Source organism: Gymnodraco acuticeps, unplaced genomic scaffold (assembly GCF_902827175.1).
Source record: "Gymnodraco acuticeps unplaced genomic scaffold, fGymAcu1.1, whole genome shotgun sequence".
Taxonomy (NCBI): domain Eukaryota; kingdom Metazoa; phylum Chordata; class Actinopteri; order Perciformes; family Bathydraconidae; genus Gymnodraco; species Gymnodraco acuticeps.
Window position 1 is genome coordinate 7,884 of NW_022990487.1, and position 23,363 is coordinate 31,246.

A 23,363-nucleotide genomic window follows, 5' to 3' on the forward strand; every position below is an offset into this window, starting at 1 on the left:
ATGTGATACTGGCTTGATATTGTAAACACATTTATAAAAACATATATACTTTTCTTTTTGCAACTAGTTCAATTTTATTCGTGGCTTTTTTTTTTTACTGCCTATCAAATGGTAAATGGACTGTACTTAGATCCAGTCTTCAAGACCCCTCAAAGCGCTTTCCATACTACATGTCATTCACACAGAGCATTGTACCTTACTCTAGGAACTAACATTCACACACCGTTGGCCATCCGGAGCAACTCAGGGTTAAGTATCTCGCCTCGACATGTTGGCTGCACGGGCTGGGAGCGAACCCACAACCTTCTGGTTGAAAGACGACCGCACTCCCTCGCAGCCACAGTCGCCCAAATAAACAATGTATTGGAAATAGAAATACACTGAATACAAATCAAATGATGGCTTAATGTGATCTTAATATATAATAGATCACGTTTTTTTGAGGCATTTTCTCCGCCTTTGCAACCGTTGACTTTCGACAGTGGCCTGTTGTAAAAATGGCATCATCAGCACCCTGAAGATATCTAGATCATACCCCAGGAACTGAAAGAAATGTTGCACCTAGATCAGAGGTTTTTTCAACCCTTAACTTATGACAGTAGCCTGTGGTGGAGAAGCAACTAAGGGAAAGTGCGTCACACCTGAGGATGTTTTTGTTTGTTGTTGTTTTGCTCTCACCTGCTCGGCGCGGTCGTATCCAGCGTCTTGTTTCTCCGTCTTCACCGTCGGATGCTTCCCTCCCTCCAGCTTCACCTCCCCCGCCTCCAGCTTCATCTTCTCCTTCCCTGCGGTGTCGTCCTTGTCCAGCAGGTATCTCAGCAGGGCGTTGTCCTTCTTCTTGGGGCTCAGAGGCTCTTGTTTCAGACCCATATCGGGCCCTGACCCCTGACCCCCAGCCCCCTGGTTCTGCTCCTGACCCGGCTCTTTGCCCGTTGCCTCTGCTGTGAGTTTGGCCAGGTCCACAGGGGACGTGCTGTTCTGCAGGAGCTGGTGCAGGATCTTGTGTTTCTCTTTTAGCGAAGAGGCGTGAGTGTTCGCTGCGTTTTGGCCCCCGCGGCCCTCTTTTCCCTCTCCCCCCGGGGACAAAGGGGTCTCCAGGGGCTCCGGTTTAGTCGTGAGAAGCTGTAGAAGCTTAGTGTGGCCTTTGTTGTCGTGAAGACGGTTCAGGGAGTCATCAGGGGCCCCTTCTCGCTCCTCTTTAGGCTCCATATTCGTCTCCTGACCCTCCATATTCGATCCGTATGACTCTCCTCCCAGTTTGGACATCAGATGAGAGCCCCCTCCCTGTGAGACCCCCACTGGAGAACCCATCTTTCTGTCTGGAGATTCCAGAGTGTGAGGGGCCCCGTGCCCCACCCCATGACACTCACTAAGGGCCTGAAGTGCAGAAAGAGAGCTGCTAGTGTAGCTGTTAGCATTGCCGCTGCTACCTGGGGGGCCCCCACACATGCCTACAGGTGAGGGGGAGTGAATACCCGCTACTCGAGGGCTCCCAGACCCCCCAGGACTGTTTCGATGCCTCGGGGACAACATAGAGTTCTGTTGAGGAGGATGTGGCCCTCCTGCTGGGCTCGGACTCGCTCTAGACGGACTGTTCATCCTCCAATTAGCCCCTTGTTGAGGTGGCTGCATGCCTCCAGTGTGATTGTGAGGAGGGGGGCACCCGAAACGATAGCTCTGCATGTGGCCCCCCATGGCAGGAGGCTCTCGAGGGCCAAGAGAGGAGAAAGGCGTGCTGCTGTTGCTGCTGATGGTGGTCTCCTGGCCCTGAGGCCCAGAACCAGGCAGGCTGCCGGGGGTCGGGGGGGTCATGGAGGGCGTGGAGGAGTTCATGGGTTTGGGGGCCATTCCTGGGGTCTGACCGATGTCCTGACCCATCCCACACACCGTCTGCTCCCTGAAGGGGACGCAATATCAAACGTAGAAAAGTTAAGTAACCGTTCATATATAATATCAATATTCACAATTAAAAAGCTGAATCTGAAGTGTTTTGTCCGGCAGGGGACACACAACTCATACGAAAGACACAATGTCCAACGTAGAAAAGTAAAGTAACCAGATAATATTCACGTTTAAAAAGCTGGAATCTGAGGTTTTTTTCATTGAAATTTAAACCAATGATCAAAACAGAAGGTGTTGATTTGAAGAGTTCCCAATGAACTGACCCTTATAGCTCTGATGTGAGTGAAATACCATGTACACCATTTGATGATACCCTTTTCCCTGAGACTAATAGCATCCACACATATAACCTCCCCGTGCTCTAGGGTGTGGACAGGATGCAGCATGTCTCCTCCTTCCAGCTGCAGATTTCCCCCACAATGCCACAGGTGAATGCATGCCATACCTCTGCAGGATGTGCAGCGACATGTAGAGCTGCGGCTCGTTGGTGGCCGGAGAGCGCACCAGTTTGCTCTTAGTGTGCGCCGACACGATGGTGCCGTCAGAGAGAGAGAAGCGGTAGATCGGACTGAAGGCCTGGCCGTGGCGCAGCACTGAGGACACACAAAACAGTTTTTACATGTGTATACTCAAACTTCACCCTATTCTGTATTGTTTAGGCTCTGATTTGAGTGTAAAAGTGTTTATTTGTGCAAGTTCAGCATGAATAAACGTTGCATTCACGCCATCATTTCCAACACTGTCCTTATTCCAGAGTGATTAAGTAAGGAGATGCACATAGAAAACTGTTTTGACTGAGAATGATTCATGCGTTTGTAGATAATTATGCCTATTTTGTAGTTTAGGCTCCGATTTGAGTTGAAAATTGCACATTTTGCAAGAAAAATCTGTTCAATATCGGTTAGTATGACTTTTTCAAACTCCGTAATCGTATACAAACACACGTTAATCTGCTTTAACGTCTTAAGTCACAAAAACATTTCCATGTCCTAAAACTACCAAAAAGGGTCCTTTAGGAAGGAGCCTTGTTTAATTGCATTAAAGGGTTTATTTCAATGGTTTTGTTGTACATTATTAGAAAGGATATGATGATATTGAGATATACATGTTGCCTAAAGTACAGATAATATTATTTATAAGCCATTGTTTACACCAGTGTTTCTCAAACTTTTTCATACCAAGGACCACTTAACCAATAAAAAAAACACTCGCGGACCACCTAACTCCAAAAACACATCGGTTTTCTAGAACAGATTACAAATCGCCTGAAAATGGTACAAACAAGTGGCAACATGTGTGATGAAGGTGTTGATCTGGGCTATATCATGCAATTGAAAGTGAGACTTAAGCTCGCTCCATTGCGGAGATATTCCCGCGAGAGTGCGGAAAACTTAAATTAATGAATTTATTTCAAATGTGAAATTTTACCAATATACTCACGGACCACTAGGGGGCACTCACGGACCACCAGTGGTCCGCGGACCACTAGGGGGCGCTCACGGACCACCAGTGGTCCGCGGACCACACTTTGAGAAGCACTGGTTTACACTAACGGAGTCGCTGTGACATCCTAGAGATGAGTGATTGTTACCTTCCTGCTGGTGCCTCTTGGCGAAGGACATCTCCCCGTCGTTCTGCAGGTGGAATCTCTGAATGCATCGCCGCACCAGATCCTCCCAGCCCGGCTTCATGGAGGCCCGCAGCAGACTGGTGTCCAGAGACGTGATCTTACCTGGAACACACACGGGGCGTTATCTTTGCTTTTTAATGTTTTTAAATGCCATTTTCTTAATATCTTTCATGTTTGTAAAGCACTTTGAATTGCCTTGTGTTGAAAGGAGCTATATAAATAAACTTTCGTTGCCTTAGTGACACACACAAGTAAATTATCTAAGTACTTCTTCCCCTTCTTACGCATGATTCACTAATTGTTACTGGATGGTGCTTTTATGTGAGTTAGTGTGTGTTTTCCTATGTGTGTGTGTGGTTGTGTGTGTGTGTGTGTGTGTGTGTGTGTGTGTGTGTGTGTGTGTGTGTGTGTGTGTGTGTGTGTGGTTGTGTGTGTGTGTGTGTACCTTGCAGGTCTTGGCGCGTGGTGAAACTCTCGTGAGTCGGCAGCACGAGTCTCTCTTTCATCGGCACTCGGCGAGCCACACAGATCAGACAGGACTGGAAATCTGAGAGGAGGAAGAGGAGGGGGGAGGAAGAGGAAGAGAGTGAGAAAGAAAATTAAACGCATGTTATTCCCATGCAGCGTAATTAATACAGTTATTAATGAGCACAGGGATCAGAGCTCCACTTCCTTCATGAAGAGGAGCAGCGAGGGAGATGATGGAGAGTGACCTTTGAAGGTGTGTGTGTGTGTTGACCTGCCTCAACTCACCTGCAGTGTCATCTCACACTGATGACACTTCCCCTGGCCCGACATTAAAGACAGCCATCGCTCAATCGTGACAGTAACATCTCTCTCACACACACAGATGACATCATGGGCAGGACTGGGTGACCCCGAAAAAGTCTGCCATCTAACTTTTACACACACACACACACACACACACACACACACACACACACACACACACACACACACACACACACACACACACACACACACACACACACACACACACACCACACACACACACACACACACACACACACACACACACACACACACACACACACACACACACACACACACACACACACACACACACACTTTTGACTCGTAAACACAGTCTCTTGGGTGGTCCGGCCTTTAGATCTGCTTTCCCTCCTTCCCGTCTACGGCTGGACAAATTCCTGCACTGGAACCACTGATCCTGGCTTACCCCACACCCACACACACAAACACACACTCTCTCACAACCCTGGCCCGTGTCCTAGTCAGTGTTTCTGCCAGAGTACGGCTGGCAGGCAGCTGGTGCTCAGAGGAAGCCAGAGAGAGGAAAGACAGGTTGAGCCTCTGAGAGAAACATTTACATTTTCACTGAAGTAGAGCTACTTCAAAAGAAAAGTATTATTTTTTATCATAAAATCGCGTTTTTTTGCACAGCTGTAGTTCCTTAACGGCCCGTCCACACAGCGGCGTGCGTTGAAGCTTGCCGGCGGGCGTGTCTGACACTCGACCAACAACCAATCACATAAATCTCCCGCCCCTGACACACAAGCACGCGGTTTGATTGGCTAGCGCTTGTACTGGCATATGATTCGATTGGCTGACGCCTCCGTCGAGGCGTCAAAAGTTGAACATTGCTCAACTTTTGAAGCGAGCAACGCCAGCAACGCTCCACGTCGCTTCCCAAAATGCAGTTCGGCTAAAAGTGACGTCACCCCATTCAAAGTGAATGGGCAGAAGCGTTGGAAGCTTCAACGCACGCCGCTGTGTGGACGGGCCGTTACAGCCCAACATTAGCCACCTTTAGCTTAGCGGTGGTGACGTGAAGTCATGTGACCGTGCTGTAGTTCCTTTATAGCCCAACATTAGCCTCCTTTAGCTTAGCGGTGGTGACGTGAAGTCATGTGACCGTGCTGTAGTTCCTTTATAGCCCAACATTAGCCGCCTTTAGCTTAGCGGTGGTGACGTGAAGTCATGTGACCGTGCTGTAGTTCCTTTATAGCCCAACATTAGCCTCCTTTAGCTTAGCGGTGGTGACGTGAAGTCATGTGACCGTGCTGTAGTTCCTTTATAGCCCAACATTAGCCGCCTTTAGCTTAGTGGTGGTGACGTGAAGTCATGTGACCGTGCTGTAGTTCCTTTATAGCCCAACATTAGCCGCCTTTAGCTTAGCGGTGGAGACGTGAAGTCATGTGACCGTGCTGTAGTTCCTTTATAGCCCAACATTAGCCGCCTTTAGCTTAGTGGTGGTGACGTGAAGTCATGTGACCGTGCTGTAGTTCCTTTATAGCCCAACATTAGCCGCCTTTAGCTTAGCGGTGGAGACGTGAAGTCATGTGACCGTGCTGTAGTTCCTTTATAGCCCAACATTAGCCGCCTTTAGCTTAGTGGTAGTGACGTGAAGTCATGTGACCGTGCTGTAGTTCCTTTATAGCCCAACATTAGCCGCCTTTAGCTTAGTGGTGGTGACGTGAAGTCATGTGACCGTGCTGTAGTTCATTTATAGCCCAACATTAGCCGCCTTTAGCTTAGCGGTGGTGACGTGAAGTCATGTGACCGTGCTGTAGTTCCTTTATAGCCCAACATTAGCCGCCTTTAGCTTAGCGGTGGTGACGTGAAGTCATGTGACCGTGCTGTAGTTCCTTTATAGCCCAACATTAGCCGCCTTTAGCTTAGCGGTGGTGACGTGAAGTCATGTGACCGTGCTGTAGTTCCTTTATAGCCCAACATTAGCCGCCTTTAGCTTAGCGGTGGTGACGTGAAGTCATGTGACCGTGCTGTAGTTCCTTTATAGCCCAACATTAGCCGCCTTTAGCTTAGCGGTGGTGACGTGAAGTCATGTGACCGTGCTGTAGTTCCTTTATAGCCCAACATTAGCCGCCTTTAGCTTAGCGGTGGTGACGTGAAGTCATGTGACCGGGCTGTAGTTCCTTTATAGCCCAACATTAGCCACCTTTAGCTTAGCGGTGGGGACGTGAAGTCATGTGACCGTGCTGTAGTTCCTTTATAGCCCAACATTAGCCGCCTTTAGCTTAGCGGTGGTGACGTGAAGTCATGTGACCGTGCTGTAGTTCCTTTATAGCCCAACATTAGCCGCCTTTAGCTTAGCGGTGGTGACGTGAAGTCATGTGACCGGGCTGTAGTTCCTTTATAGCCCAACATTAGCCTCCTTTAGCTTAGCGGTGGGGACGTGAAGTCATGTGACCGGGCTGTAGTTCCTTTATAGACTAAATGTAGTTTTTTACCTCAGAAATCATAAAGTGGTGTTAATATGTGGAGATTATCCTGCTGAACTAAACGTGTATCATAAATGTTGACATTATTTGGAGGAATCCTATTGGACCAGGGAGATGCTGCATTCAGGGGAAAAGACAGCAATACAACATCTCTTCACCCCTCTAGGTTATCAAGTGTTAAACACCATGATTACTATACATATGATGTGAATGGATGCAATTCACAGAGTTTCATCATATCTTCGTACCGTCTCCCTCCTCTTTGATGGACTTGGGCTCGGACACAGCGAAGCACTGCATGGTTTCGTATTTCTGCGTCTGAGGCTCGTGCTCCTGCGATTCCTCCGTGTTCTCACTGTGAGGATTCACCAACATCCGGCAGTTAAAGGTGTGGCTGTTCCTCCTGGGACCCTCGCTGGACCACGGGACGCCGTTCACTGCAGGAGGAAGGAACATTTCATATGAGAAGCTCAGGCACGTTGATTTATGAAGCACATTGTTTACTTCATCATTAACACTTAACAAGAAGACAACAGAAAGGAATAACAGATTCATGCGTAAAAGAGATTTAAACACAACATTGTGTGAGGAAGAGGAAGGAGTGTGAGGAAGAGGAAGAGCTGTTGCCGGGTAGAGTTCAGACGTAATGAGCATCACAGACAGGACTCCACATGCATGTCCTCTAAAACACCACACACACACACACACACACACACACACACACACACACACACACACACACACACACACACACACACACACACACACACACACACACACACACACACACACACACACACACACACACACAACACACACACACACACACACACACACACACACACACACACACACACACACACACACACACACACACACACACACACACACACACACACACACACACACACACACACACACACACACACACACACACACACACACACACACACACACACACACACACACACACACACACACACACACACACACACACACACACACGATTCAGAGCATTGATATTGTGCAGAATCTGGGACACTGTGATGATCGTTCAGGAGGAGCAGAGAGGCAGATGGAGAGCAAGCAGACCTCAATACAGAGGAAGGGGGGAGGAAGGGAAGAGGAGAGGAGATGAGGATGAGGAGACGAGGGAAGGAGGTAGAAGAAGGGAAGAGGACAAGCTGAGAGGAGGATGGGAGAGAGGATTGAGAAAGTAGAGGAGAGCAGAGGAAAGAAGAGAAGATAATTGGGAGAGGAAAGGAGACGAGGGAGGGGAGAGGAGATAAGAGGACGAGGAAAGGAGGTAGAGGAAGGGAAGATGAAGTGTTTTTATCAAACAAATTGGTTAATGTGAGAAGAAGAGAGATGTGTGTAGAGGACTAGAGCGAGGAAGATGGAGACACAGGTTCACCACATCCTCTACGTCACGTTTCAGTAATTTAATCAATCGTACGTCAGGATTAGTGAGTCTAACGAAGAGGTGAGGGTGTGAAGACGAGAGGTGTGTGTAGAGGACAGAAGGCAGGAAAAGGAAAGAGTCAGGAAGACGTCACGTTTCAGAGTTTAAATCAAACGTACGTCCCATTAATTGAGTCTAAGGAAGAGATGAAGGTGTCAGAAAGAGACGTGGAGACACAGACTGACGGAGGGAACACCTTAAAGCAGGGGTCTCAAACTCAAGGCCCGGGGGCCAAATCCGGCCCGCAACTTCATTTTATGTGGCCCCGCAAGAGCTAGCAAAGAATATAATACGTTTATTATACGGTTACAGGCCACTTTACAGAAGCAGGTTGCCCATAAACTACATGTCCCACAATGCATCTCGTTTTGTGACATGCACTGAAGAGACTTGCATTTATTTGACCTGGACTTCTGCTTTCAGACGTAGTTAATTACTAAGTTATGATCCTATCCGATAATAATCCAATTCAGAGGCAAAAATGTAATATAATTAGGGCTGTCAGTCGATTAAAATATTTAATCGCGATTAATCGCAAATTAATCGCACATTTTTGATCTGTTTTAAATGTACCTTAGAGGAATATTTTTCAAGTTTTTAATACTCTTATCAACACATGAGTGGACAAATATGCTTTATGCTAATTATCATTTGAACAATGACAAATATTCTGATGAATATTAAACACAACAACTTCTGAACATTACAAATATTCGCCTCAATTCAACCTGGAACCTAATACAATAAAAAATGGTGTGTGTGTGTGTGTGTGTGTGTGTGTGTGTGAGATGGATCGTTGGAGCTATGTGCAACTCAAGGCATATGCTCGAACCGGAGCTGCCTGGACGCTGCAATCATGTTGCACTATCCGTGCTGAGTGTGCTGACTTCTCGTACAATGTCCCACTGTCTGGCTTCCTGCATAAAGTCAAGTGCTCGGCGCAGTTGTGGCGAAATGTCGCTCCTCTGTTTTCATTTAAGCAGCTCCTTCTATCCATTAGCGCAGCTAGCTAGCACCAGATGCTAACAACAACAATGCACGTAAGGTCTCTCTCTCGCTCGGGCCACACATACACACACCCTCCCGGTCCTCCCAACAGCCAGTCGGTGCCTGCCGGTGAGCGTGGAAGTGTGGTCTGCCACAAGCGGGCGGCAGGAGCGGGGCTGTCAGCATCAGCTTGTAGATGGTATTTTAAACTCGATGCGCTCTGAAACTACGGGTCGGCCGAGGACAAAACATACACATGCGTTAATCGCGTTAAAATAATTAGTGCCGTTAATTTTTTTTTGCGTTATTAACGTGTAACTTGACAGCCCTAAATATAATACATTATTTTATATATATATATTATATATTTATATAGTTACAACCGGCCCTTTGAGTGCAACCTTGATGCGAATGTGGCCCGCGATGAAATAGAGTTTGACCCCCCTGACCTAAAGGGTTAAATGATAACAAAGCAGTGTTTCTGACCGAGGGATTTGGGCAGCAGGTTCTTGATGAACTCGGCGTGGTCTCCGACGTGCAGCACGCTGTACACGCTGGTGTTCATCAGCTCCTCCTGGTTGTAGCGCAGATACTGCGTCACGTTCTCAGACACGAACACGATGTTCCCCTCCATGTTCACCACGAAGAAGAAGCCATCCAGGGCCTGAGGGGAAGAGAGACAGGAGAGGCTTCATTAGTGGACTTTCAACACCAAAATATTATTTAGTTTTTATCTTATACAATGTTCATGAACTGTTAATAACAGAAGGGATGTTTCGTAACAGAGGCATCATTGACATCGTGAGGGACAATCCTGCAGGAGTAATAACAGTCGAACAAACAGGAAATTACAATATTTTGGTAATTAGACCAAGCAACCTTTCTCTTTTGGTGATAGAACTGGTTATCAGCTCATCAGTAGTTTATTAATTCTTTGAAATGTGGCCTTAAGATGGTTTTTCTTATAAGCAGTTATCAGAAAGCTTATTTTGACAGAAAAATTGAGAAAAAAGTACGAAAAGTAAGCCTCGTCCTGCTATGATAGTTTTCCCTTCATAAAAACCATTTCCTGAGCTTTGTTGAAAGCCAATATTCAAATTAACTGCAGATGTGTGTGTAAGTAATCACCTCCTTTTTCTACATCTTCTGTTTTCTGTATGGTTTCTTTTTAAGAGTTGCATATCTTGTAAACATATATTTTGTAATGGTTATATTTCTTAGTGAACAAGTGGTTTTTAAAAGCCATCCATGATATGCATTAGAGCTGCAGTGGTTAATAAATCAATTGACACAAAAAAAATCTAATATTTTAATAATTAATAGATGCTTAAGGTAATATTTAATTAAAACATGTCAGAAAATGCTATTTTGAGCTGCTTTGTGTCTGTTTTATATCATAAAGAGTGATTATTTTTGGTTTCAAAGACATTTCCTTAGACTTTCAGAAACACTTGATGGGCTTTATCACAATTCTATGACATGTTATACACAAAACGATGAATCGATTAAACCAGAAGATAAAACATTATTTTAATTTCCACTCTATTATTGGTAATTTTACAGCTCTTCTAAAAACCCTGCAGGAACTTCCTGTAAAACCCGGGATAATAATAACTCGTTTAGCACCACAACCTCATTTTTTACTTCATTAAAAAGGATTTCCAGGGCTCTTCAAATAGCCACGATTCCAGTTATTAATGAGGAAATGAAGGTAGGTGTGTGTGTGTGTGTGTGTGTGTGTGTGTGTGTGTGTGTGTGTGTGTGTGTGCGCGCGCGTGCGTGTCTCCTGGTTATCTTCTGAGAGGAAGCAGAAGTGTTGGTTATCCACAGGTTTAATTATTATTAGGTTGTTATATTTCCTGCAGGTTTCGCCAACTCAAATAATACTTTTTAAGACCACTTTGAATAGAATTTAAGACCTATTTCACGGCAAGAAAGTATGAAGGAAAATTGCTATGAAAGAAGAAATACGTCCCATAATTACTTACAAAGTAAATGTATTCACGTTCAACATAAGAACGATGACTGAACATAACAGCACACAGAACTGTGTTAGCGTGTCAGACAAAAAGTGTGCGCGTGTGTCTCTGTGTGTGTGTGTGTATGTATGAAACTATTTTCCATCTTCTCCACCCTCTTGGACCCTCCAAAAGCTCCTCCCCCCTCCTCACTTCTGTCAAGCGACTTTGTTACCCACTTTGAAAAAAAGGTTAATGATATTCGCTCTTCTTTTTCTGACTCACCTTTACTCACCGCTGGGTCACCAGACCTTCCTTCCACCAACACACTGACCTCCTTTTCCCCTCTCTCTCCAAGTGAGGTTCTTACCCTCATTACCTCTGCCCGCCCTACCACCTGTCCTCTGGACCCTATCCCTTCAAACCTCCTTCAGACTATCGCTCCTGATATTCTACCGTTTCTCACCCATTTCATCAACACTTCTCTAACTTCTGGTCACTTTCCAAACAGTCTCAAGGAGGCAAGAGTAAACCCTCTCCTAAAGAAACCCACTCTCAACCCGTCTGATGTTTATAAACTACAGGCCTGTCTCTCTCCTCCCGTTCCTGTCTAAAACACTTGAACGCGCTGTCTTTAAACAACTCTCCTGCTATCTCCATCAGAACAACCTTCTGGATCCGCACCAGTCTGGTTTCAAGGCAGGTCACTCCACAGAAACTGCTCTCATTGCTGTCACGGAGGAACTGCACACTGCCAAAACTGCATCCCTCTCCTCTGTCATCATCCTGTTGGACCTGTCTGCTGCATTCGACACGGTGAATCATCAGATCCTCCTTCGCACTCTCCAAAAACTTGGAGTTTCTGGCTCTGCACTTTCCCTCCTCACCTCATACCTGAAAGACCGTACCTACAGGGTGACTTGGAGAGGGTCTGAGTCCGACCCTTGTCAATTAACTACGGGGGTCCCTCAGGGCTCTGTTCTTGGTCCCCTCCTCTTCTCCTTGTACACAAACTCGCTCGGATCAGTCATTAGCCCGCATGGTTTTTCTTACCACTGCTACGCTAACGACACCCAATTAATTCTGTCCTTTCCCCGCTCAGAGACCCAGGTCGTCGCACGCATCTCTGCTTGTCTAGCTGACATCTCTCAGTGGATGTCTGCTCACCACCTCAAACTCAACCTTGACAAGACTGAGCTGCTCTTCCTCCCGGGAAAAGATTGTCCAACTCTTGACCTGACAATCAACATCGGCACCTCAGTTGTTTCCCCGACTCAGACTGCAAGGAATCTGGGTGTGACCCTAGATAACAACCTGTCCTTCACTGCAAACATCGCTGCTACAACCCGCTGCTGCAGATACACGCTTTACAACATCAGGAAGATACGTCCCCAGCTGACTCAGAAAGCGACTCAGGTTCTGGTCCAGGCTCTCGTCATCTCACGCCTAGACTACTGCAACTCCCTCCTGGCTGGTCTACCTGCATGTGCCATCCGACCTCTGCAGCTCATCCAGAATGCAGCGGCTCGTCTGGTCTTCAACCTTCCTAAATGTTCCCACACCACTCCGCTCCTCCGCTCGCTTCACTGGCTTCCGGTAACTGCTAGAATCCACTTCAAGACACTGGTACTTGCTTACCGTGCTGCGAATGGATCTGGCCCTTCCTACATCCAGGACATGGTTAAACCGTACACCCCAGCGCGTGCACTACGCTCTGCATCAGCCAAACGACTCGTTGCGCCCTCGCTGCGAGGGGGACCCAAGTTCCCATCGGCGAAAACACGTGGGTTTGCTATCCTGGCTCCAAGATGGTGGAATGAGCTCCCCATTGACATCAGGACGGCAGATACCTTGCACATCTTCCGGCGCAGACTGAAAACTCATCTCTTTCGACTCCACTTCGAGCGTTAGAACTATTAAACAAAGCACTTTTATACTAATAAAGGACCTGGAGTATCTAAAGCCAGTTGAGTAGCACTTGAAATGTTTGGCTCTATGAAACCTGATATACTTATATGATTCTGTTTTCTTCAAGGTTGTGTCTTCCTGGTCGAATGTACTTATTGTAAGTCGCTTTGGACAAAAGCGTCAGCTAAATGCAATGTAATGTAATGTGTGTGTGTGTGTGTGTGTGTGTGCGTGTATCTACGGTATTGAGCGTCCACAGCACCTCCGCTTTTAGGGTTGACGTAGACCCAAACGTCGCCCGGAGGTCCCCCGATGTTGTTGCGGGTGCTGCTCCGGGAGCTAACGCTGCACTAGCTAACGCCGCATTAACGCTGCACTAGCATTAGCTAACGCTGCACTAGCATTAGCTAACGCTGCACTAGCATTAGCTAACGCTGCACTAGCATAACGCTGCACTAGCATTAGCTAACGCTGCACTAGCATTAGCTAACGCTGCACTAGCATTAGCTAACGCTGCACTAGCATTAGCTAACGCTGCACTAGCATTAGCTAACGCTGCATTAGCTAACGCTGCACTAGCATTAGCTAACGCTGCACTAGCATTAGCTAACGCTGCATTAGCTAACGCTGCACTAGCATTAGCTAACGCTGCATTAGCTAACGCTGCACTAGCATTAGCTAACGCTGCATTAGCTAACGCTGCATTAGCTAACGCTGCACTAGCATTAGCTGCACTAGCATTAGCTAACGCTGCACTAGCATTAGCTAACGCTGCACTAGCTAACGCTGCACTAGCATTAGCTAACGCTGCATTAGCTAACGCTGCATTAGCTAACGCTGCATTAGCTAACGCTGCACTAGCATTAGCTAACGCTGCATTAGCTAACGCTGCACTAGCATTAGCTAACGCTGCATTAGCTAACGCTGCACTAGCATTAGCTAACGCTGCATTAGCTAACGCTGCATTAGCTAACGCTGCAGTTTTCTAGGCCATTAGCTGCACTAGCATTAGCTACGCTGCACTAGCATTAGCTAACGCTGCACTAGCATTAGCTAACGCTGCACTAGCATTAGCTAACGCTGCATTAGCTAACGCTGCACTAGCATTAGCTAACGCTGCATTAGCTAACGCTGCATTAGCTAACGCTGCATTAGCATTAGCTAACGCTGCACTAGCATTAGCTAACGCTGCACTAGCATTAGCTAACGCTGCACTAGCATTAGCTAACGCTGCATTAGCTAACGCTGCACTAGCATTAGCTAACGCTGCACTAGCATTAGCTGCACTAGCATTAGCTAACGCTGCACTAGCATTAGCTAACGCTGCACTAGCTAACGCTGCATTAGCTAACGCTGCATTAGCTAACGCTGCATTAGCTAACGCTGCACTAGCATTAGCTAACGCTGCACTAGCATTAGCTAACGCTGCACTAGCATTAGCTAACGCTGCACTAGCATTAGCTAACGCTGCATTAGCTAACGCTGCGCTAGCATTAGCTAACGCTGCACTAGCAAACGCTGCACTAGCAAACGCTGCACTAGCATTAGCTAACGCTGCACTAGCATTAGCTAACGCTGCACTAGCATTAGCTAACGCTGCACTAGCATTAGCTAACGCTGCACTAGCATTAGCTAACGCTGCACTAGCATTAGCTAACGCTGCACTAGCATTAGCTAACGCTGCACTAACGCTAATTTTGTTTGCAAAAGGTGCAGCGGGCTTCAAACACGTTCCCCTCCACTGGTTTCAACCAAGCACGAAATGGATGATTTCCAACCAAATACGGTTGAACTTAAAACTTCCCCATATTTATTTGTAAAGTTTTAAAGCCTTAAATTCAGATTATCAAATGTAAGACTTTTTAAGACCCCGCGGGAACCCTGTATTTAGTGGTAACACTTGGGCATTAGTTGCGTGTAGATTATTTAACGTGCACATGCACTACTAACCTTTTTGCACATATGTATGTTATATAGTGTAGTTTTTTTATTGGACATTTGACTTCCTAACATGTTTAGATTTTAATACATACTTTTTTTTGATCTTTTCATGCTTGTATAAATCATTTTAACTCCCTATTTATATATACATGTCTTTATTTAATGGCACATTCTTACCTTAAAAATCGTACATTTATATACATATTTTGTATCTATTCTATTTTAATGTATCACTAATTGGATCTTTAACTTAATATATTGTATAAATATTTATATTTATTTTTCATGTAATTTCCCTTTAAATATTTTTATTTGAACTCCTTTTTTAATATAAATATCTTTGTTTACTTTTTTTATATATTGCACATTGATACCTTTCAATTGTTGTCATTTTAAAATTTAGCAATTTTCATAAAAACCACATTTCACTTTTTAACTCAAGTATTCTGATTCTGAAGGTGGCAGCACATGGAGGTGGGGGGTGTCCATCTATCAGTGTGTGAGGAGGAGGAGGAGGAGGAGGAGGAGGAGGAGGAGGAGGAGGAGGAAGAGTTAATTGAAAAAATACAGCCTCAGGTCGGCCATTACACACAGGATGGTGGCAATTAGGCCATCTAATCACCTAGATCGTTAAAAGGGATTCTGTCGGCTGTAAATCTGTGAAGTGTTGAGATAAGAGACTGCTGCTGCTCTTCCTGCTGGAATAACATCTAGAAACAGGTTTGAATCACATGCATTTATGTAGTTCTTTATAGGGAAGCATTGATTTATCTGCAACACATCTGTATTTACCTCAATTGGTGCCATCGGTAATCAGTAAATAGGATTATAATTAAGTGCTCTCTAAATGCTGTGTGGGTTTTTTGCAATGCACACAACTTTGGTAAGTAGTAAGAAGAGATGAGTGGTTTGTGCATGAATTAAAAAGATAGAAAAAGTCTGTTTGGGGTAATTTTAGTGACAATAAAATGGCCAATATATGCGTCTACCTGCTTGTTAAATCTCATGCACGTCAAACTAAACTAACATTGGTCTTGTGTTGTAAATATAGAAACATTCTGGTCATTCAGTGGAAGAATAAGGTCTCAACATATGACCAAACTATTCATTCATTAATCAATTAACTTATCAAAGGACTAACTGACCGAGACAGATAAGATACTACTTTATTGATCTCTTCTTAGCTGTATTGGTCAGTTAGTCCTTTGATAAGTTAATTCATGCTTTAGTCATCACTAATGTGTTGTTTTGTATATAATAATGAAACTCTGGCATCATATCAACACTAGTATTGTAACAAATCACAACATCCAGACATGTGTGGTTTGTTTACACAGGAACAAGATAGAAAAAGTCTGTTTGGGGTAATTTTAGTGACAATAAAATGGCAAATATACATTTCTCACTGCTTGTATATTCAAGTGTATTTATTTTCTTTTTCATTCAGTGGAAGAAAAAGGTCTCTGAACATATGACCAAACTATTAATTGATTAATCAATGAACTTTTCAAAGTTGTCAGACAGCTGTAAGTTTCCGCTCCTTATATGTAAATAATGTTTTAATTTTGTATTTCTCTTCTATTTTTTTTGTATTTACTATTTTAACTATTGTATTGTGTTGCTCTGCTGGAGGAGCCTGTGACCTCATATCTACACTGTAGCTATGTACACATGACCATAGACTCCTTGAATCCAGCCCCAAAAACAGGCCTTCCCCCCCGAGGGTTAAAACAGCAGCACGTTAATGTTTGTGCATGAAAACGGCAGCGAATCGGGCGAGTTTCCTGGCGGACGATGTTTTTTGGGGGCTGCTGACAGATGGGAAAGCATGCTGGCTGCGAGGGGCTATATTTAGCCGCCAGTTAGTGTGTGGATTCAGTGACGCTGGACCAGGAGAGCTATAAATATTCCATGACAGGACAGATCTGGAGGCGAATGAAGAGAAGATGTGGAGAGAGAGAGAGAGGGGGGGGGGGAGAGAGAGAGACTCAATGGACTGATTCATTCTCAGGCTGTTGCTCTCGGTCCCGTTAGACGTAGATACTTCAGCTGCAACCAGGCCACGCTGACACACACACACACACAGTATTTTTGTAACTCTGGCACAACAGTTTCCTTCGAGATAAATAGTATAATAGATAATAAGTCCTATCTTATATGTTGATATCTCTGTGTGTGTGTGTGTGTGTGTGTGTGTGTGTACCGTATTGACCCGAATATAAGACGACCCCTCTTTTTGAAAAGTTGAGAATAAATATATACAAATTATCTTTTGGAATCAACAAAAAATGATCGTCATTTTAAATGAATGTTCTGGTTGTTTTCTCCATGAATTCATTTGGGTCAATACCAGAGGTGTGGACTCGAGTCAGATGACTTGGACTCGAGTCAGATGACTTGGACTCGAGTCAGACTCGAGTCACACATTTTATGACTTGAGACTCGACTTGACAACATCACAAAAGACTTGCGCCTCGACTTGGACTTGAACACCAATGACTCGGGACTTGACTTGGACTTGAGCCTTCTGACTTGAGGTGATTGCTACTTTAATTCAGAGGTCTCCAACACGCCGATCGCGAGCTGCCGCTAGAAGAGCAGACTCCCGTCGGGGAGAGCAGAATCTTCAGCCGCTCCTACTCTTGCTGAGAATCCTTGCAGGCAGGGGCGGGTCTTTATTTAGCTGGGCCACCATGCGGCCAATCATATGCGAGGACACACTAGGATCATACCATTATGTGAAAGAAGGGTGGGGGGCACAGCATGTGTAGTGGTACAGGCCAGCTGCACAGAGCGATGGGGAGCTGGATTTAAATGCAAGCGCGTCGGAAAAAGTCAAGAAATGAGCGAAAACCGAAAAAATTAGCAGCATCTGGCTGCTTTTCAATGATATTGGAGAAAGCAAAGCTGAGTGCAGGATCTGTAAAATGAAAATAATCTTCAGAGCAGGGTTTGTTTTTGGTAACCACTCAGGATTTATTGTCAGAGGTGGGAGAAGTTCAGACAATTAAAAAAAGTTACAATCAGGGTTCCCGCGGGGTCTTAACAAGTCTTAAAAAGTCTTACATTTGATAATCAGAATTGAAGGCCTTAAAAAGGTCTTAAATATGATTCAGAAGGTCTTAAAAATTATCGGATTTGAAAGGTACTTCTGTGTTGCGATAGCGTCTAAATGTATATTGGGGGAAATGTCCGGGCTGCAAAGTAACCAGTGCGGTAATAGCCTTTCAGTTCCCCCCAACAATTTGTATTGAATTAAATCAACATGGAACCAGTAATCACTAACTTGTTTCCCCCGGCCCCTTATTGGAGAACACCCAGCTAGTAACCTAGCAACCAAGCTTCAGCTCATGTAGCCTATCTTCGAATCTACTTACAAATAAATATGGGGAAGTGTAAGTTCAACCGTATTTGGTTGGAAAACATCTAATTTAGTGCTTGGTTGAAACCAGTGGAGGGAACGTGTTTGAAGCCCGCTGCACCTTTTGCCAAATAAATTAGTGTTTGTTTTGCTAATGTAGCGTTAGCTAGTGCTAATGCAGCGTTAGCTAGTGCAGCGTTAGCTAATGCAGCGTTAGCTAGTGCAGCGTTAGCTAGTGCAGCGTTAGCTAATGTAGCGTTAGCTAATGTAGCGTTAGCTAGTGCAGCGTTAGCTAATGTAGCGTTAGCTAATGCAGCAGCTCCCGCAACAACACCGGGGGACCTCCGGGTAACGTTTGGGTCTATGTCAACCCTAAAAGCGGAGGTGCTGTAGACGCTAAATACCGCAGCTAAACACCAATCATACAACAGCAATGATGAAATAGTGTAGCCAAGGCAGCAGAGCTCTGAATATAGCCACACACACACACACACACACACACACACACACACACACACACACACACACACACACACACACACACACACACACACACACACACACACACACACACACACACACACACACACACACACACACACACACACACACACACACACACACACACACACACACACACACACACACACACACACACACACACACACACACACACACACACCTCGATTATGGCAATAATCAAGATTATGTTGGTCAATAATTAATATCACGATTATTAAATATGATTATTCATTGACTTTGAAAACATCCATTTATTGAACTTTAAAACAAATAATAATTTGAACAGTATCTTTTTAACTGTTGATTACCCTGAACGTATAATTCAACTGAAAAACTAATACAAAAATTAATTAAATAAATAATATCAAAATAATAAATACCAATAAACAAGATCAACAAATATTTTAGAGCGCACTTCCACAAGCTACTAAACATATATAAATATGATAAATAAAAACAAATTAGACTAAAATGAAATAGATCAAATATGTTGTGGTGCCTAGCAAACCTAGCAAAGCAAAATAATCGTTTTTTCCAATTATGTTGTTTTCGTAATTGTGGCAGGCCAAAATCGTAATTGCGATTAAAATATGATTAATTGCACAGCCCTAACACACACACACACACACGCACACACACACACTCAAGCACACATACACACTTTTTGTCTAACACAGTTCTGTACTGTTACGCTGTTGTGTTCAGTCACTGTTCTTATGTTGAACATGAATACATTTACTTTGTAAGTGATTATGGGACGTATTTCTTCTTTATATACATTTTCCTTCATACTTTATTGCCGTGAAATAGGTCTTAAATTCTATTCAAAGTGGTCTTAAAAAGGTGTTAAAAGGTCTTAAATTTGAGTTGGCGAAACCTGCAGGAACCCTGTACAATAAAAAGTCCTGCATTCAAAATGTTACAAGTAAAAGTACAAAAGTATTAGCATCAAAATATAGTTAAAGTACCACCTGCAGAGGGATCTAGATGCAGGTGTTCTTTATAGAGACGCCTCGCTGCACATTATCCCTTGCATACAGATAGATTGTGGGTCCCTTACAACATGTTGTACACAGTGGAAATAAACATTCTGGTCACCTCAACATCAGGGATCTTATCCATTAAACTCCTTCTGAATCAAACCGTCACGGTAGCCTCACCTTACTGATCCCTCTTAAATTAGAAAAACACACGTTACTTTACCAGCGGAGAGAAAATGGATTATTAAATTATTAATGAGACTAATTAAGAGCTGTTTGATTATTAAGTATTATTCTGTTGATCGATGTCATTACATTTGGTGAAAAACACATAATGACTTGTTTAAGACTCGTTTTGTCAAAGTTTAGGACTTGACTTGAACTTGCCCAACCTGACTTAAGACTTGACTTGGACTTGAGCGCAAAGACTTGAGACTTGACTCGGACTTGAGCGCAAAGACTTGAGACTTGACTCGGACTTGCAAAACAATGACTTGGTCCCACCTCTGGTCAATACGGTATATATGTATGAATAACAAAGGGAGAAACCCACCTCCAGCATCATTGGTCCCAGGGCATCTTTGTCGATGACGCTCTGCCCCGTCGAGGAAACGTCGGCCTTCTGAACCTCCTCCTCATTGGCTGCTGCAGCTTTCTCTGCACACAGGAAGTGACAAACATGACATACTTTAAATACCTTCTCAGTGAGAGGGAACAAAACAAGCAGGTCAGACAGAGAGAGGGGAGGAAGCTGACCCACATACTCCGAAAGAGGAGAGAAGACTTGGAGCAAGGATACTTTGTCCTTTTTCCTATAAAAACATGTTGCTCAAAACCAAGAAGCAGAGTAAAGGTTGTTGAGCATGAGTCATTGCATCGTCATGGGCAAAAAAGCTCTGACAGTGTGTAATCAACCAATCAGCGACAAGTGGTTAACATGTGGTCAAGTGGGAGAGGTGGAGGTCAGAAATATTAACTAAAAAGCTCATTTTCTTATTTTAATTGACTATTTTTGATGTATTTTTCACATTTGGAAAAACAATTAAAGGATATATACAAGAAGCTTTTTCCACTTGAAGTAAACAAAGCATTAAATAAAGGAATACATTAAATATAATATTACTTGTTCTGCCTTTAAGAGTCTCCTTTCTCTCCTAAAATCCTACTTTTAAGAGATTGATTTAAGACATTTTAACACCCTCAAATAATGTCTGCTTGTATTGAAATGTGTGTTTCTTGTCTTACTATGCGTGTCCTCGTTGAAATGGAGCGATGCAAGACGAACATCAGACTTAAAAAGGTATCGTATTGAATTAAGACCCTACTAGTGATTTTAAATGCATTATATAAGACGTTTCTGCATTTGATCTGATTTTGTCGGAGGGATTTAAACTGACCAGTCTTTGAGAGTCTGATTTTCCAACCATGCATTTATTTAGAAAAGCTCCTCAGCGGTGTCTCGTAACTCCCCGTCGTGTGACCACACACACACACATACACACACACACACAGATTTCTGAGTGTGTCTATAGCGAGCAGGACGTGAAGGTGTTTTTAAAGGCGTTTAAACTTGTGGAAATCCTCCTTTTCAGAAGTATTGGGTGACATTTTAAGCATCTTCAAGCCCTCAGGTTATAAAAACCATAACGTTCCTAGTCCTTTTCCTACTTATTAAGCCTCTGAGGTCATGCATTAGTGTTTGTTTGTAATGCAACGTATCTGTAGGGCATTGTTTAATGTTGACATCAGTTTCACCTGTCTAACATGTCTGTACACGTTTAAATTAAAACGTGTACAGATACCTGAGGAGTGTGTGACGATAACGGACCTGATGAGATGCAATGAAAGGAACACATATTGGTTTTACGTTAGGTTTTAAATTGAGAATAAATCTATATTAAAGATCTCTCATTCATCCCTGGTTCATCAGCCGGGCTGCAATAAAGGATTATCGTCCTTTGGATTCATTCGCTGGTTATTTTCTCCATGAATTGATTAAAAAGCCAAATGATTAAAGAGTCAGCTATTTAAGATAGACTTCATTTTCTTTATCGTATTAGTTTCACCACAATCTGTTTTTACGAAGGCAAGTCAAATAAAATATATTTAGTCACCTTTGTTGTGTACTCGTCAACGATTTCATGTGAGTATGAGAGTGTGTGAGAGTCTACCTGCACTGTCTCTGTGTGTGTGTGTGTGTGTGTGTGTGAGTGTCTACCTGCACTGTCCCTCTGTGTGTGTGTGTGTGTGTGTGTGTGTGAGAGAGTGTCTACCTGCACTGTCCCTCTGTGTGTGTGTGTGTGTGTGTGAGAGAGAGAGTGTGAGTGTGTACCTGCATTGTGTGTGTATACCTGCACTGTCTGTGTGTGTGTGTGTGTGTGTGTGTGAGTGAGTGTGTGTGTGTGAGTGTCTACCTGCACTGTCCCTCTGTGTGTGTGTGTGTGTGTGTACCTGCACTGTCCCTCTGTGTGTGTGTGTGTGTGTGTGTGAGAGAGAGTGTGAGTGTGTACCTGCATTGTGTGTGTATACCTGCACTGTCCCTCTGTGTGTGTGTCTGTGTGTGTGTGTGTGTGTGTGAGAGAGAGTGTGAGTGTGTACCTGCATTGTGTGTGCCTACCTGCACTGTCCCTCTGTGTGTGTGTCTGTGTGTGTGTGTGTACCGGCACTGTCCCTCTGTGTGTGTGTGTGTGTGTATGTGTGTGTGTATGTGTGTGTGAGAGTGTATACCTGCACTGTCCCTGTGTGTGTGTGTGTGTGTGTGTATGTGTGTGTGAGAGTGTATCTGCATTGTGTGTGTGTGTGTGTGTGTGTGAGAGAGTGTATCTACATTGTGATTGTGTGTGTGTGTGTGTGTGTGTGTGTGTGTGTGTGAGAGAGTGTATCTACATTGTGTGTGTGTTTTAATAAGCACACAGCGAGCCTTATGTTGAGCGTAGGCTGCCCTACTTTTGGAGACGATGATGAGAGGCGGAATAGGAGTTGGTGTTGCAGTGCAGGGGAGGGGAGAGGAGGAGGAGGGGGGGGGGGGGGGGGGGGGACACATTTAACTGTCGCACCATGCCAACACGAGGGCTGGCCATATGGTGACAGAGCGCGGCGCTGGAAAGCAAACATCCTGTCCTTGCTTTGTGTTTTCTGGGTGTAGGGGTGTGTGCTCTCGCTCTCAGACACATCCATCTCCTTCAGATGTAATGATGTTTGCAGCAGCAGGAGCCCAGCGGGGCCCAAACAGCGGCACCCGGCCCCGAGAAGGACCCATCAATCACAGTCAGAGTCCATAGAGGATTAATATCATATCTGTAGGAACTACCACAGTATATTTGGGCTGTGGGTCTTTCAGTAACTCACGATTCTGGGTCACGAAGCTATTCACAATTCTGGATTACATAGTTTTATATTTATGTAAATAATATCATCTTCAGTGTTTTTTTATCTTCACGGTCATCTGTATATTTTTCTAACTCTAATGCTGGTTTATTTCTATTTTG

The 23,363-nt window shown here is 44.4% G+C and overlaps 1 protein-coding gene across 2 annotated transcripts in view; it reads right to left on the bottom strand.

Annotated features, from left to right (window-relative positions):
* Nucleotides 1–245: 245 nt before the first annotated feature.
* The window catches only part of LOC117552810 (nuclear receptor coactivator 2-like), a 28,878-nt gene continuing 5,760 nt past the window's right edge, over nucleotides 246–23,363 (bottom strand). Inside the window, exons 1-7 of one of the 2 annotated variants that reach the window (XM_034226456.1) lie at nucleotides 15,635–16,179; nucleotides 9,692–9,869; nucleotides 7,005–7,193; nucleotides 3,978–4,079; nucleotides 3,494–3,634; nucleotides 2,348–2,495; nucleotides 246–1,897 (exon numbers count right to left, since the gene is read on the bottom strand). In XM_034226456.1, coding sequence (XP_034082347.1) covers nucleotides 586–1,897; nucleotides 2,348–2,495; nucleotides 3,494–3,634; nucleotides 3,978–4,079; nucleotides 7,005–7,193; nucleotides 9,692–9,839 — 2,040 coding nt within the window. In that variant the 5' untranslated portion in view covers nucleotides 9,840–9,869; nucleotides 15,635–16,179 and the 3' untranslated portion in view covers nucleotides 246–585. Of the gene's footprint in view, nucleotides 1,898–2,347; nucleotides 2,496–3,493; nucleotides 3,635–3,977; nucleotides 4,080–7,004; nucleotides 7,194–9,691; nucleotides 9,870–15,634; nucleotides 16,180–20,428; nucleotides 20,533–23,363 lie in introns of those variants that run through there. The other variant, XM_034226455.1, reaches the window with a different exon arrangement.